Below are 16,616 nucleotides of genomic sequence, written 5' to 3' on the forward strand. Positions count from 1 at the left end.
AATGAACAAATAAATGGCAACCTAATTTGTCTCGTTCATACATATGGAGATTATAATGCAAACAATCAAGGAATCATGGAGGCTGCTGTGCCAGTGTCTGAGTAATATGCATGTACTGTGTGTCCATTAGTGTATGAGCATTCCAGACAGGATAAGCAGCTGTAGTTCTCCTGGCAACACTTTCCCCATGCCTGCAAACTAGGACAGTGTCTGCGCTCCAAAGCCATCATTGCAGTTTATTTCCATGTCATGTGATAATCTGCCTCCATTACATTAACATGAACAGAAAGTGATTTTCTCCTGTTAACCTGGGAAAAGCCCCAGAAGCTGGTATGAAAGCAACTTTTGGCATGGAAACTATGGGTTTCACATAAAAAAAAAGCTCTGCTGCTTTTTCCCCTTTAAAATGCTGGAAGTGAAGAACGCCTTACTTTGAAAAATGGAGAACGTTTCACTTCAGGAAGGATCCAGTCCATCTGCATATCAGGCCATTCGCACCCTGCCTGTCCCCTGCCTGTACGACGGGTTGAGGCACTGGGTGGGTTTTGTCACAGGAGAAGCTCAGGTGCTGTTTCCCAGTGAAATCTGGACACCTGGGGAGTCGGGCCAGCCAGCCCCCCACGGCCCCCAGCTCCTCACGACCCCCAGCCCCCTTGCACCTCCCTACCAGTGGGGAGGAGGATGGGTTTAGCCTTTTTGCAGGGCCTAGTGCTGTGTGGCCCATGGGCGGATGGGCAGGCCTTTGCCACCCAGCACCCTGCAGGCTAACCATCGCAAAAAAGTGGCCCCAATTATGCCCCTTTTTCTGGCTCTTACCTAGAGAAACTGAGACAAGGTGCCTGCCACCTCCTCCTCTCTCAGTGTCCTTCCCCCAAAACCCTCCCGTGCTCCCCGATGTGCATAGACACAGTTCGATAGGAGACGTTTTAATGATGAATGCTTCCTCCAGGAATTGTGGCTCTGTCTCTCAGGCATGATGTAGCCGCGCAAAAATGTAAAGCATCTTTCTTGGTTTACTGCAGGAAATTCAGCATCCAACTAAGGAAGTTTTATCACATCTCTCATTCAGTTACTGTTTCCTACATTTCAAATATACTGCGGTCTGTACAGCAGCTTTTTTTTTCTTTAATTTTGTTGCAAATCTTTCTGACTTAAACCAAACTTTGACTGGTAAATGTCATGAATCTTGGGCCAGGTTTAATTAGGAATTTTCTAAATCTATTAACAAAAGAGATGCACTTAATACATTATGTCAACCAGAGCTGGGCTTTCTTTAGCTATTTCGAGGGCTGCCATAGGCACAGCTTGAAACTTGCTTGGATTTTACATGGGTGCCGTATTTTATGTTGCATTAATTTAAAATGGTCTGTTTCACTTCATCAAGACTTTAGCTTAAGGATAATGCATTTATGTAAGATTAATCTTGCCATGTTGTTTTAGGATCAGGATCGTAAACTGCATTGTTCCGACAGTGATGTTCTAAATGTCATTTTAAAGCTTTTCTTGGGAGCTGCAGGCTCCTACTTATTCATGATGTTATCTTTAATTTCACTTGATTTTAGAATATCCCTGCTATTTTCTTCAACATGGTAATTACTCCTGAAAATTGGCTAAAGTATACAAGGAAGATGACAAGGGAGAAAGAAAGTGCTGCTTTAGTGTTTGACAGACCTGCACAAAAATTAGGTTTTTCTTCTTTTAGCTGCCTCTGTGACCTGAAACTCTAGCCTTTTAAAAAAACCGATCTAGTTACAAATCCCTTTTTGCTAGCACAAAATTCTGGTTTTTGGAGGCCTTTTCTTCCCCTTCTTGTTCTCAACCTTTTCCAAACCTGCTCTATCAAACGCTATTGCTTGCTCTTCTTGGTCCATCAGGGACTTTAACTGGGCCCGACATGCTGTGCTCTTGCTGGAAGTGCTTAAAACAACCACAAAACCAAAATGTTCTGTTGCAGAGGGGCAAGATGGGAGTAGGTGATGCTAACAGAGGCTGGCTGGAGGGTTGCGCGTGGCAGCAGATATGAAAATGAGCTTTTTCTTTTTTCCTTCGTGTCGTTCTTCTTGCAGGGGAGAGACCACGGCGGTGCAGAGGTCGCCCACACGCTGCCCCTGCGGAAGGGAACCTAGAGCCTAGGTGGCGTGTCCCCCTGCTCCCGGCTGGGTTGGGCCAGACCAGGCCGGCTCCTGAGCAGCCTCCCCCCAGCCAGCCAGCACCTCGCCCGCCACCGCGCCAGACCCACACCGCTGCGCGAGGAGGGGCTGCCTCTGCGCGCTTCATCATCGCAAAACAAATGAAGATGCTACACGAGATATATATAAACTGACGTACTAATCAGTCCCACGGTTCCTTATTTCCTTTATAATAAACAGTGGAGTTGGCAAGCACTGTGGCAGCGCAAGGCATCTATATTAATCAAGAGAAGTTTGAGACACTGGAAAAATTAAACTTTATGTGATTTGGACAGCATGAAGAAGTTAAGCACTGTAACAAAAACCTCCCTGATGCTCACAGTGACTATTTGATACGTTTGAAAAACAGCAGTGGATTTGAGGGCTGGAGAAGTATTAATTAATGAAACTGCCACTGCCTGTCATGCTGAAAAGCAAATTAAAAAAAACCCAAAACAGCAGAGAGAAGAAGAATGGGGGGTGCAGGGAGAAGGTGGCATTCGGTGCTGAGAAAGCAATGCTTGATGAAGGATTAAAAGGGACTAAAGAGAAAGAACCGTCATTCTGCAATGATCTGTTTCATTACAGTTTGGGGACCACTTGCATTTCTAGTGCTCTTACTCTTGACTGCGCACCATTAATAGTATGTGAATATGGAAATTGAAACACTTCCAGAGAAAAGCTTCTGTTCTGCTTTGGAAAAGAAAAGATAGTCGAACACTAAGAAAAAAAAAAAATCCAGGCTTCTGTGTTTTACTCTCAGGACCTTTTTTTTTTTGTAACAGGGCTACTTTCTTCGACCTGATCACAAAGGAAGTCTTCATGGTCAAAAAAAAAGGAGAAATAATTAAATAAAATGCCTAGCTGTCTAATGCCACTGATCTGTGTGTTTAGAAGAGAAAAGGTGTCGCTGAACACGTTGAGGATGCCTTTGGGCCTGTAAGGTGTGCTCGGCTCCTTCCTGCATTTGGTCCTGCAGGTCAGCCACCGCTCCTCCTCGGGCCCAGTGACGTTTTGGAAAAATGAGGAACTCCTTTTGTGGTGGCAGGTTAATGTTCATATAAATGTGTCATGTCTTGTACTTGGTGATCACTGGTGGTGTTAGGAAAAAAGGAGAAAAGAAAAAAAAAAGCTTTATATACCTCTTCTACAGTAACTCTTTAACTGCAAGTTTTCAAGGTGGGGTTGTGGCACATAACAGGTTGTTAAACCATGCAGTGTAAGCAATTAAAATGTATTCCACAGATATAAATATTTTCTTTTCTTATTGCTGTGACACTATGTGTGATGGTAATATTTCTGAGAGTTTCAGATTTTGCACATATAATTTTATGCATTATCAAAAGTTACTGCTGCCTTGAAAGAAAAATGTTCTGTGAAAATTTTTGCAAAAGCTTTACTAGTTTTTTTTTAAATTGTAACATTTTGTAAAGGCAGGAAATGGATTTAAAAAAACAGACCCTAGCATGCTAAATATATTTTTCAAAAAAGCAATAATTTTACATGTACAGAAATGATGCTAACCTTTAATACAGGTGAGAGCAACAGTTTACTTAATACAATAACGGAATAGTGCTGTTTTTGTAGAAACGGGCTTCTGACAAAAAGATTTGTTTAAAAAAAAAGAAACAAAAAGCAGAAAAAAACCTCTATAGAGCGTGATCTTTCTGTTCTAACAGTTTTAGTGGGCGGGGGGTTGCTTTTTTAAAAGAAAAAAAAAGATTAGTCAGTAATTGGTCCTGGATACTACTTGTTACTTGTTTTAAATTACTTGACAGTTTTGTTACTTTGCAACACTTGCAACAATGCAAATTAACTTTCTTATGTATTTTTTTTAAACTAGTTTTTCCTTATGCTGTTACACCAGATGTATACCAGAATTCTCTGTAAGTCTCGGTATAGTTAGGAATGTCTGTGCAAATACTTACAAGTGACTGTAATTAACTGTTCTGTGAAGTTATTTCGAGGGAGGTCGCATAGACACATTCCATTGTAAACCAAAAAAAAAAAAAAAAAGGGAAAAAAAAGAGGAAAAAAAGAAATATTTTGCTGTGTTGCTTAATGATTATCATTTTGGGGTTTGCACTAGCTTTGTCAGTTTGATTTGTTTGGGATTTTTTCCCTTTGTTTCACTTTTGTTTTGTTGCTTTTCTGAATCATACTTTCCATGAGTGAAAGTAAATGGTCACAGTTCAGGAATGCACATGAGCTAGTTGCTTAGCTTATCTGTTTGTGTTTTAGTTATTAAAAACTCTTCTGTACCCAAAATGACATGCAAGTGCAGTGTACATTTGTAGTATCTCTTGTTTTAAAAATACAGGGGTTTGGTTTTTGGCAAGCTGAACTAGAAAATCTAATATTTAGAGCCAAAAATCTTATTTCTGGAGCTTTTCTTCCAGAATCTCTGACAGAGAAACTAGTGTTGTCACTGCTATTACCAGGGCACTAATCATTAAAGTTTACAATCACAATTTAGCGCCATGAAGAACAACAGTAGGGGAAATCAGTTTAAATAATTATATGCTGTGGATAGCACAGAAATGTGATTTTCACATAATTAAACAAGACATAAGAGTGTGTGGGGGAAAGCCAACCTTAAAGACCATCTGTTTTGAGATGCGAATCCCGCAATTTCTGTTTTCTTCTTTATCATTGTATTGTATTGATTTGTTATTTTAGTTAGGCCATAGTATTTAAAATGAGTTGTGTTTCTTATTTATTTAGTCAATGAGCTTTGATCGGCTCTTTTAAGCAACATGATAACTTTTTTAGGCATGACACACTCCTGTAAAGCCCTTTTATGACTGTTCAAGGGACTTTCTACTACCTCTACCAATCTACTGTTTCTTCTTCTTAACAGGTTTTTATGGTGTTGCAAGTCTAATGTAACTTAGACAATAAAGGGTTTGATTATCTATGCTGCAGATTCTCAGTGTATCTGCCATCTCTCTCTCTTTCTCTCTCCCTCTCACTGATTTTTGTGCGGTTTATTGTAGTTAAAGTGTAGAAGATCTTTTTTAGTCATAGGTAAAGTGGAAGAAAGGCTTCCTTGCCAGAATATTTTTGTGTCCTGAATGTCGTGCACTGACCGAAAGTTGAACTTGGGGAAACTTCTTCCACGAAGCTAATCGGCTACTGCATTGCCATCATGCTGATGACATTCTTGAAATTCCTCCTGTCAGAAACACTATGAATAAATGGGTGCATACTGCAAAATGGAAAGCAAACTAGAGGGCCAGGCAAGTTCTTAGTTTTGTATTTCAAACACACTGAAAGTCCTGAGAGAAAAGCCTTAGTGTAAATTGCTATCCCCATCCTATGGAAGGCAGCTTGTAGGAAAACAACTGGTTAAGAAAATTATCTTTTGCAAAACAGTATCTTTTCACTGGTGCAAAACCTGTGTTTGCCTCTGAGCTGACTGTGGGATCAGAATCGGTCACTGGAGGGATTTCCAGGCATTGCCATCACACCGATTTCGGGGTCATACCTGTAGATGTGATGTTGCCTTCTGGTACTTTGGGACGGTGCGTATGGCAGAGCTCAGGCTTTGGCATAATTGTGTCAGTCCAGCCAGAGCATATGCCCTATTTTACTCATTGTTATGCTCAAAGGGTTTGCGACGAGGCCTCTGTTTGATTTTGTTCTCCTTCCTTGCTGTATTTCCATGCTGGACTATTTGAAGCGTATCTCAGCAGCTTCAACATGGGTGCCTGAATTCATTGACACATGTGGAGGTTTCTCCTTGAAAAAACAATCTGTCAGGAGAAGACCTGGAACAAAGCAAGAGGTAACTTCTTCATTAGGTTCTTGCTACACACAGCTGTTGGGTGAGAAGTAGGAAAGCTTGCATTTTATGTTAAGTCAAATTTCCCGCTCTCCGTGCAGGCCAGTATTTTTAAGCCAGCAGCTCTCTGCACTGACTTGCAGAGAGCCCTTTTCCCTTGCGCTTCTCTCTTTTTCGCTGGGTTTGACAGCCCCGTATCTGAGGGCAATCCAGTGTTCATGGTGGATTCACTGGAAGCTTGTATGTAAGGAGTGTGTGGTTGATCCCAAAATTTAGAGAGTAAAACAAATGAAGTACATTCGTACATACAATAAAACAGTTGAAGATCAGTGAAAGCACAGACATACTCCCCTCTTAACAGCTTTCTGTAGGGCTGCCTGGGTGCTGATGTTCTTGAGAGGAACTCTAGCCATATGTTGACATCCTTAGCTGTTTAAAGTAGAAAGCAGCTGTTACAAATATATTTATGCCTATATTTTTTCTTCAGGTTCAGTGGTGTTACTAGCTAATCGGTGAAGCTGTTGCTTTGGGTTCATTTATTTTGTAGAAGCAAAAAAACACCCAATAAACACCCCAAACCCCAGGGGAAAAAAGCGCCTTTCATTCAAGGCTGATGGACAAAGGGCAAAACATACACTGAAAAAAAAAAAAATCTATATGTGTTGTGTATAGACAAGTATTTCCAAACTGATTACCTGTTACTTGTCAAAGTGAGGGAGACTTTCGCTATTGAAGGAGAAAACGATGCTGTGTTGGGAGTAGGAAGCAGGCTGGGGACAGGGGATCGGTTTGCTGTGGTTGGGGTAAAGGAGTCAAAAGCATTCATGTGACCTAGCTCTTCAGGTTTAAATGTTGAGGTGGATGTTGTCCATAGAGCCATAAGAAAAAGATAGAGAATGCATGTGAAAGATCAGTAAGGGGCTAAGTTTTGACCCTCTGAAATTCAAGTAAGTAGGCAAAAGGCAGTGTCTGAGAAAGGGCAGAACTGAGGACAGGACCAAGGAGAAGCTAAGACTTGAAACGGAGATTTAGAGGAGAATCTCCAAAGAGTGGAAATTGTGGCAAAAAGACAAAGTCAGCAGTGCTAGAGATCAAAAGGTTGTGGAGATGGAGCATAAACTCTGAAATCTAACGAGAAGAGGTCTGTGGGCATTGCAAAGAGCTCCTGTTTGAATGAAGGAGAGGAGGGATATGCAGGCAGCTTCTGGGGAGACAGATTGGACAATTCAGAAAATAACCATGTAATTTAAACTCAGTGAATCTTCCTATTCTGCAAAAATGTTCTTTTGTGATATGAGCCTGAATGATGTTCTGACAGAAAAAAAGGAAATGCCTTTTTGGATCTCTTGTCTCTTGACTGATGAGTGAACCAGAGTTAGGACTATTAATTATGAGTAGTTGGGGCTGAACTGAAGGGCCCCTCCAATACTCAAGGAATTTTACAAAGCATGTTGGTCTTTTTGAGAAACAAGCAGGCTCTTGATTAGCCCCAAGCAGGAGAGGAGAAAAAAACCCACCCAAAGGCAGGCAAGAAGGCATAGTGTTTTAAGCAGATGCTGAACTGGAGCCATCCTTGGAGGATGCTAGAGGGCACATTCAGATAGCATTCTCTGGTACAGAATATTTTAAGATATCTCATAGTATGTTGGATAAAAGAGCTGGGGATGCTCAAAGCTGGAAAGAAAAGCTATCTGATATTAAAATGGCATCAGACACTTGACTCTCTGTGAAATTCTTTGTCAAAGTTTAAGTTATTAATGTAAGATTGGTACAGGTGACTTGATTTGTTTGTTCCCGTGTCATCAGTGCTATCTGCAAAGGTGAGTAACTTGTCAAGAGTTTAGAAAATGTGAGGTAACCATGTTACCTTTCTGTAAGTGAAAAATCTCTGTGTGTCATATTTCATTAGCATCAACCCAAGTACTGCAGGAGTCTTAGAAGATTTTTCGAAGGAGAGAGTAATCATTTTTCTGTCTTCTAAATACTCAGTGTTCTGGTGTGACATAAAACAAAAAAAACCACTAGCCCTCCAGTTCATCTTCCTCCCAGCATTCAACTATTTCTCAGAGGCAGGGTGGTATTATGCCGTGCCTGGGACAGTAAACGAGGCAACAATGGTTGCTCAGACCTGTGGCTTGCCACAGAGCACTGGAGCCGTGCTCTGATAGACATGCTTCTGCTGGGGATCTCTCTTGGTGAAGTCAGTCAACAACCATTCTTGCTTTTACCACAGGTTTTCATGAGAGTCATGCTGATGCTGTAGGGACACTGTTCTTCCAGGTGAGAGCCAGTAGTGGAAGATTGCTGCAGTTAGCGGGCCCATGGAGGTCCATGGGCTTCAATGGTAACTGATTTGCTTGCTACTGCTTTCCCAAACCTACCTTCTTCATGTGTTCCTCTCTTCTCTCAGAGAGCACATATGCAGGTGGTTGGTTGCTCCATGAGGAGGTGATGTCTCCAGAGCAGTAGTGGGAACGGGCAGCAGGGAAGAGTTTCAGTCATCAAGAAGTCCACGTCCGGGGCTTGCTGAGGGTCCTATCCCTTCTGCTAGGGTTTCCTCCCTGCCTCTCCATGGGAGTGATTGGGTTTTCCCCCAGATTATTTTTTGTCTTTTCAAATATTGGCAGAGTAGAGAGCGTCCCTGGACTGCATTGCTAGGGACAGCCCGCAGGAAGCCTGGTGCAGATGTGATCTTAAGTACATTTTATTGATGTTTGTAAGAACGGTAGGTCTACTGGCAGGCCCTAGGTCCTCTTTGCAGTGGCAGATTTGTGGAAATTTGATAACTAGAAGGTGGAATTATGTGAAAATTTGCTCAGATACTTGGTCTCTGGCTCATCATCCCTGCCTTGAGGGGCTGCATCCCTGCTGCCCCTGGCTCTGGGCTGGCACTGGGATGGTGAGGGGGGGACATGCTCTTGCTACTTGCCCAGCAGTGGTGCAGCTGCATGGCTCTTCCTTGGGCTCCCTCCCCTTACACTCACTTCCCCAGCTTACCACAAGCAGGCAAGAAGCTCTGTTCACTGATGTTCCATGGGCCACATCCACCAGGACAGAGCCATGAAGGAATCAGGACTACTCTGAGCTCTGCTATCAAGAAAGGTGTCTGCTTTGGCACAGCTATATGGGTTTGTTGTTTTGTTTTTTTCTTTTATACCAACCATGCAATGGGAGCAGCCCAGGAGCCAGGAGCTTCTTTAAGTGGGGAGATGTTCCAGGCCTCCATGGAGGACCCTGCATGTGATGAGTGACAGAAGCTGGGCAGTGGTGTCTGGGAAGGCTCTCTGCAACCTGGTGTTCACCATTTGCAAGTAAGGGCTCCCTATCATTTGGCCAGAGGTCATTTATTGGCAGAAGTGATCTGCAAGAAGCTTGTGGGAACTTCCCAAGCAAGGCCGAGTGCAGCAATAGGGTTAAGTCCAAGCAGAGCCAAGCAAAACTCCAGTGAATTCGCCACTTGTTATTGCAGAAGATCATCTGATAGGTGATTTTATAGATCTGGTTCTTTGCTCAGTGGTGTACATGATGTTTGACAGAGCAATTTGCCAGTTACAGTGTTGAGGGCAGGGGAAAGGACAAGTAGTGTGGAAGTGTCAAAAATGACATAGGCTTTTCACCTGCTGCTGGGGAGGCTGATGATTTACTTCACACCACGTTGTTTGTGGGCTACTCCATTTCCTACATTGCCCCTGGAAGTTTTAGCGCTTTCAGGGTTAGAGACATCTAAGGAATTCTCTGCAAAGTTACTTAAGTTATTTTCATTTTGTCTCGTCTGACAGCACACGATGTGAGAAATTACATGTCTTTTAAGGTCAGGCAAGTAGAAGGGGGCTAGTCCAAGCAGCAGCAGTGTTGCTGTCCTAAACTGCTGCTTTTTCAGGGCATGACATTAAATTACTTGGTAACTGAGTTCATTCTCCTCTGCATCAGTTCTGTTGAATAAACAGTGACTTTAAAATAAGGCACAGCTGAAGGCACTATTAAACCCTCCAGAGTTTTGCATCTCAAGTTGTATTTTATGAGTATTTTGCAGAAAAATGGATCTGTGAGAGTTTTTAGAAAAAGAAAAACAAGCTTCTAAGTTTAGAGAAGGTGTTTTCACAAGTACAGTGCTTGAGGAATTTGAACTTGGGAGAAGCAGATGAGCACATGGGAAGAAGCACCAACACTGTAAACCTATCTGGATGTTGACTTGGCTCTGTTTGGTAACTGACTCCAGGGAGTCCATGTGCCTTTTTAGGACCTCCTCTGAACATTTCTCATACTACTTTTTGACAGGATAATCTTCTTTGTAGGACTACAGTTTTGTTTATTATATAAAGGACCTCTTAGGTTGGTGTGTGTCTGTGCTGGACACAGTGTGGTAAGAGAAATTTCCTGATGAGAAAGCTGCATGTAAGTTGCCATGTGGAAGTGACTCTGAGCTGGTATCGAAGGCAAATTCACCCTCTGCCTACCTCACTTACCTGCTTGAATGCCTTTAAGCTGCTGTGAAGTAAACTAGCTGCTGCTTTGAGATGCCATGCACAGGGGTCACAATGCAATGCTCTAAAGGCATTACCTGCCATGGGGATGGGCCCTGGCACTCCTGGTTTTGGTCTGCCTTGAACTGCTGCTCTTATTTCAGCCAAAACATGAAACAAATGCTGCTGGCTCGGTGATGGACAATGCTTGCCACAGGGACAGGTGGGATGTGTGGGCAGTCTGGCTGCAGGGCAAGTTAGGCGTGAGGGTGCAGAATTCAGCAGCTTGGGTAAATACATGGTTGTGTAGGCAGGCTGTGGAGGAGCCTTGCCTTGCCTTGCCTCGCACAGCTCCTTGTGCAGAAGAGTGTGCTCAGTGAGCCACAGACAGCACTTAAAGGACCTGGGGACAATCTCTCTGCTGTGCCAGCACAAAAGGGCTGCTCACTGCCCTACAGCAGTCACTTCCAGTCACTGATGCACGGAAACTTGATATGTCCCTATTTGCATAGTTATTTTATGAAGGAAAAGGGTTAGAACAGGGATTTCAGGGTGATTGCAAAATGGTTGCATGCCCTATGCACATCTGGGGAAACTGACAGCAGTTTTAGAGCCAAGCTCTAGTTAAATCAAGAGATTAGTGTGAAGCTGGTGCCATACATTAGCTCATAATGTTGTAACCGAAGTTTCTTCTTTTGACAAGAAACCCATCTCTTTTTTTTAACAACAAAAAACCTTGCAATAAAGTAGTCTCAGAAGATGGAGGTAAACAGGTGTAGTTGTCCTAGGGAATCAATTGTGAAGAAGCAATGAAAATGATACTTAATATACTTTAAAAGATTTGGCTTTAGTATGGAAATGATACCAGTTGAAGTGAAAGCAATACTATCTACGTGGGAAAGTGGCATTGAAATATTCTTTCTTTCTGCCGCCTTTTGTCAATAAGAGAGGCTTGAATTATGCATTAGCAGTCTATAGAGTTATGGGAGATAATACAGCGAGGTTATGAACCCAGAACAAAAGAAGGGGAAACTAGGTTCAACTCAGTGATATATCACTTTGAACGTGTATAAATGGTTATAATGCTTTGCACATTATAAAGACAGTAGTCACATATTTAAATGGGAACAGAGCCATTGCTTCAAGATTTTCTTCAAATATTAATTTGGGCATTGTAATTAGTTCATCTTGGGAAGCCTTGCAGTGTTCAGTATGTTTAGAGATTTGTGGAATATTCTGGAAAATGACTCTCAAGTAGATGTAGTTGAGATGTAGGATTTTACATAGATATCAGTTTGTATTCACATAAATGAAATTTCGAATGGCTGGCTGTGAGTAGTCATCTCTTGAAATGGAAGCGGTCTTTGGACAGAGATGGCCAAAGCAATGCTAATTCTAAATACCAAATATCTGGAGGAGAAGCTGTAAGAGAAGAATTCGCGGCTTTTAAATTTTTTTTTTTACATCATTAGTTTCTTTATGATGTGCTTTGCTCCCTAAAGTGGCAAAGGGAAGCAAAGCTAATTGATTTGTTATCTGCCGGTAGTTATGGAATGGCGTGTTTCTGCAAAGCCTTTCCCCTCAGTGACATCCAGCTGTGGTTACCCACTGGGTGCTGCTGCTTCTCCGGACCTTGGCATCCCCCTTAGCCCACGAGGCCTTGTCCTCCCCACGTGTGCAGGATACTTATCTGCAGCAGTGGGTAGACAGAAAAGCTCACACTTAAGCCTGACCTTGGCAGCCCCAAGTTTATTCATTACATTGCTTTGTGTTTATATATTTACACACACAAGGTGCACCATTCCCAGGTCAGTTTTGTTTGGAGGTAGTGCGATTCCTTTCCAGTTCCTAAAGACAAAGTGTCATGGGGTGAGGAATGCCAGGGAGGCACAAGATGACCCAGAGAGTTTCTGTGAAGTCTCCTTCAAGGCTCTCGTCCGCCACACCACAAGTGGCACTTGGGCTTGGGTGGATGTTGGAGCTAGGTCTGCTCAAGTCCTCACTCAATGTGGAGCAGATCCACTGTGTAGTCAGTGTGGAGCAGGGAGGCTGCCATAAGCCTGTTGAGATGGCCTCTCCCTTTCTTACTTGCCTTTAGAGGCAGTTTGGAGCCTGGCTCCCGTGGTCTTCTGTGCTGGGCTACGGCTACCATCAGTCCTCGCTGTGACCAGTGCCCGCAGGCACAGGCATAGCTGCCTCCTGCTCCCAGAAGTGCTCTGTTGAGGAGGTTGTCTGGCCTCCTCCTGCAGTGTAGGGAAGAATGACTGCATGTTTTTGTTGCTCTTGCTATGAATGTAGCTAAAATTTAAATTTTGTTTATAAATAGGATTTTGGACAGACATCAAGTAGGGAAAAGTTAACTGCACCAGTTTCAGTTGTTTTGTTTGTTTTAAAGAGAATTATGGACTTTGAAAACCAGGTCTTCCAGTGGCTGAAGCCATGGCTGAGAGACATTTGATGTGCACTCACAGTTACTTCCCTGAGCTGTATCATTAAACAAGTGTTACGTTAACCAACCTTCAGTCGGTTCTTATTTGATTTGAATCACAGCTGAGGAGCTGCTTAAGAAAACTCTTGGGAAAAGCAAACCATTTCTTGAAAAGAGGAATAGGGAGTCCAAGGTAAGCATTTACCAGTTGCCAAGAATCTTTAGATCCATTTAATGTCTCATTATTTGGTGAATAAACCACCTGGCATTGCTTAGAAAAACATCAGTGTAATTCCTTTCCAAGACAGACCTAATTGTATAGGAGTGTGTGGCCATCATTTTCTTCCACACCCAATCTGAGGCTGGGAGTACATGCCATATAGTTTCATTCTCTTTTCATTTCACAAACAATGTCCTTAAAATATGAATAGTTGTGGGGAAATAGTACTGTGTTTGGCTACTCACGCTTAGCTTCCTTACTTAAGAAAGGTGCCAGATGAACCCTTACAAAAGAAGTAAAAATACACACACTTGCCCCAGCATTATTGTGCTCTGCAGTGAATGGTTATGATGAGGAAAACAGAGGAGACTTTGGTTTTATCCTTTGTGAGCTTGCTTTTCAGGCTCATAGATGAGGGCTCCATCATCTTGAATTAGTCATCAAGAAGCCTCTTGTTTTCTTCCTCCTTGTTACACGGTTACAGACTCTCCTGCATATAATCATGAGGGTTACAGCTCTTGGTTACAAGAGAAGAGGCAATTCCTGATGTTTGATCATTCTCACTACCTGCAGATTTTGAAAACTGATTCTGGAAAGTGTTGGATGGGAGCTGGTTGAGGTCTTGCAGTGATAAACATACAGATCCTTAATCTTATTTAGTTGAGAGACTACTGCAAATTGCACTGGGCATGGAGGGGTTTTAAATTTGGGGTTTCACTCCTGAGCGTATGGTGCACTGCCATTAAATAAGCCTGACAGTCAAGGATGCACAGGTCAGTCTGAGGAAGCGATTTCTACTTGGAAGAAACTGTCCTGGGACCACCTAGGGCAAGAGGTAAATGTATCCTTGCTCCTGTTGTCAAGAGCATAGCAGGGCTGAGCACTCAGGTACTGATGTGACACAGGTGGGAAGGTCACAATTTCATCCAACTGTTTGCTTCTGCTTGTGTCTCACTCCTTGTTGCTGAGGTGTGGCTCACACTTGCTTTTTGGTGAGTTCAGGCAGGCTCTGGGAGAACTGGGAAATTGTGACCTGTGGAGGATTGATGGCTTTTTTTCCTGACTACTGGTAGCCGCTGTGGTACGCAATGTCCTCTGCAGCTTGGAATGGGTGTGAGGTAGGAAGCATGAAAACATACAGCCCATGCAATGTCAGGCTGCTGGTGCTAATATTCTGGCTGCACAGCCTGAATCATGTTGCACTTTTCGTAAGATTTTTAGAATCTTCAAACTCTTGGCAAATTTAATTGTTGATTTAACAGAAGTTAATGTTTGGTCCCTAAAACATAACACAGCTTGAATGGAATTAAAATAAAAAACAATGAGGATACAGATAGTTTCTGGGTAGAAATTAAGTCTTGAGTGCTTTCAGACCAGCTTTGTGTCTCCTGTAGGCTGAGGAAAAAAAGCTGCTGCTGCTTTCCATAAAAGTAGGAGCCTGCCTTTGCTCTTCATTTCCAGTACTTAATATTTTTACCACATTCATATTTTTATATTTTGCTTTTGGAAGACACAGGGACAGAATGATAGTCCCTTACCCCTGATCTTGCTGTGATTATCTAGCATAAATCTTCCTTTATAATCTTATCACTGGGCAATTTGGTTATTTTAAATGGGAGCCTTCTTGCCCACTAATCAGTTCATCTTCAGGTTTTTAAAAGCGCTATTTCATAATTCTGCACATTCCAATTGCTTCTGAGTGTCCAGCCGGGCTCTGCCTTCACTTATCCCCTTCTCTTTCCTTTCTGACAAGGCAGGCTCTTTCCCTCGCTCACAGTCTTCACATTCCTTCCAAGTTGATGCACATAGTCATTTGTAATCAAGGCTGTAAATTGTATTTAAAGCCGTGCTGCACTATCCGTGGATATTTGAATCATAAATGAGAGTATTGTCCTGCCTGTACTCTCACTTATTCTTTCAGCCGTAATAGATCCTTTCATTTGTGCTCAATTAGCTTTTCCACTCCTGCATTCAGACCCTGAAAGTTTCTACTCTTTTCTTCAGGTCTTGAATGCTGATGGTGTGACCACGTTTGTCTCTGCCCCATAATTTGTGTAGCTCTTTTGTGCCACAGATTTAACTGAATATGGTTTGTTTGTTTTGACAAGTCCAAACGCTGTGACTATATTGTGCCGTAACAGAAAAATGTTCCCTTTAATTACTGTCGGGGTGCTGCAGCTCTGGAATGGACCCCTTAGGTGTTCGAGCTTTTATGTGTCCAGGTTGAACGTAACCAGGATTTTTCTAAAAGGCTGTTTTGGAGTCGTTGTTTTGAGTTTGGCTTGGTTTTTCTCTTTTTTTTTTCGAATTCTGATAGAGCAGTGAGCCAAGTCCCAGCAATCATGTGTCAGAAGAGTCATTTTTAGAACAGCACCCTACAGCGTTGCAAGTACACAGAGTCCTCTTCCTTTTGCTGCAGCATCCTTCTGCTGCGGTGGGTAACCCCTTCCAGTGCCCGCTTAGCCCTCTCGGCCCAGGGCAGTAAAACCTTGGGGTGCGTCAGGCCTTACGGCTCCCCAGAGACTCCAGCCTGGCGCGCAATAGGCGGCCCCTCGTGCTGGGAGTGATTTGTCCTGCTGCCCACACAGCTTTTTGTGTTTACTGACACCTCTGAAGGTGGAACTAGAGGGAGTCTTCTTGCGAGCCAGTGTTTCCCTTTTTCACTTCATGTTTCCACCCCCGTTTTTTTTTTCTTTTTTTGTCTTTGTTTTCCGAGAAGAAAAAGAAAAGCAAAACTCATAGAACATGAGCGAGCTTCACTTCCTTGCTTTGTACTGGAAAATGAGCACATACTTTTTTCAGTGTGATTAGATGGGGTTTATTTCCCTTCTCATTCTGTACATTTAGGCTTTCTTTTTTTCAGTTCATTTTTTTTTTCCTTTAATCGCTGTTCATTTCTGGTTTAAAAGTATTTTTAAAGGAATTCTCTTTGAACAAAGCTGGCATGTTTAAATAAATGTTTCTATTCAGTACTGAGCCCTGGGATAACATTGCAGGCAGGGTAATTGATGTTTCTTTGAAGCTTGTGTCTCAAAAATGATTTTATGATTGTCTTCCCTTTGCAAGAGAATTGTGACCTTTCTTTCCAGGACTATCCAGGGATGGAGGGAGAACTTCTTTGGATTGTGTTTCAGATGAAATTTGTCCTTAGTATTTGTGAGGGTTTTGAGTAGGTTTAAGCTAATGCAGTAGAGGAACTAATCTCTGGTTTATTTCTCTTGCTAGAGATGGGCATCTCTGAGTTTCCTAAATTTTATTCAAAAGCTTTCCTACCCCGGGATACTATAGAATTGAAATATGCAATTAAAAAAAAAGTCTTTATCTTTGACAGATTTAAATGAGGAGTGTTTCACTTTATGTGCAAGTGCACAAAACCCAGGGAGGGAGTGAAAAAAAGACAGTAGAGATCTTACGATATTAATCTGAAAGCAAGCCAGGAAAATACACCAGCTAGGAAGACCTTTGCTGACCTGCGTTTGGTGGGAAGGACTTAGGGAAAGAACTTTGTCCCTAAATCTCTACTGTAAGAGATGAAAAATTTAAGCAATAAAGT

General features: G+C 42.5%; 1 protein-coding gene across 5 annotated transcripts in view; it reads left to right on the plus strand.

Annotated features, from left to right (window-relative positions):
- ZNF516 (zinc finger protein 516) overlaps positions 1 to 5,092 on the plus strand; it is a 104,607-nt gene extending 99,515 nt beyond the window's left edge. For 4 of the 5 annotated variants that reach the window (XM_061995821.1, XM_061995822.1, XM_061995824.1 and 1 more), the window contains exon 5: positions 2,067 to 5,092. In XM_061995821.1, the coding sequence (XP_061851805.1) occupies positions 2,067 to 2,323 (257 nt within the window). In that variant the 3' untranslated portion in view covers positions 2,324 to 5,092. The remainder of the gene's footprint in view (positions 1 to 2,066) is intronic. The other variant, XM_061995826.1, reaches the window with a different exon arrangement.
- The last annotated feature ends 11,524 nt before the right edge of the window (positions 5,093 to 16,616 follow it).

Source organism: Colius striatus, chromosome 4, assembly GCF_028858725.1.
Source record: "Colius striatus isolate bColStr4 chromosome 4, bColStr4.1.hap1, whole genome shotgun sequence".
Classification (NCBI taxonomy): domain Eukaryota; kingdom Metazoa; phylum Chordata; class Aves; order Coliiformes; family Coliidae; genus Colius; species Colius striatus.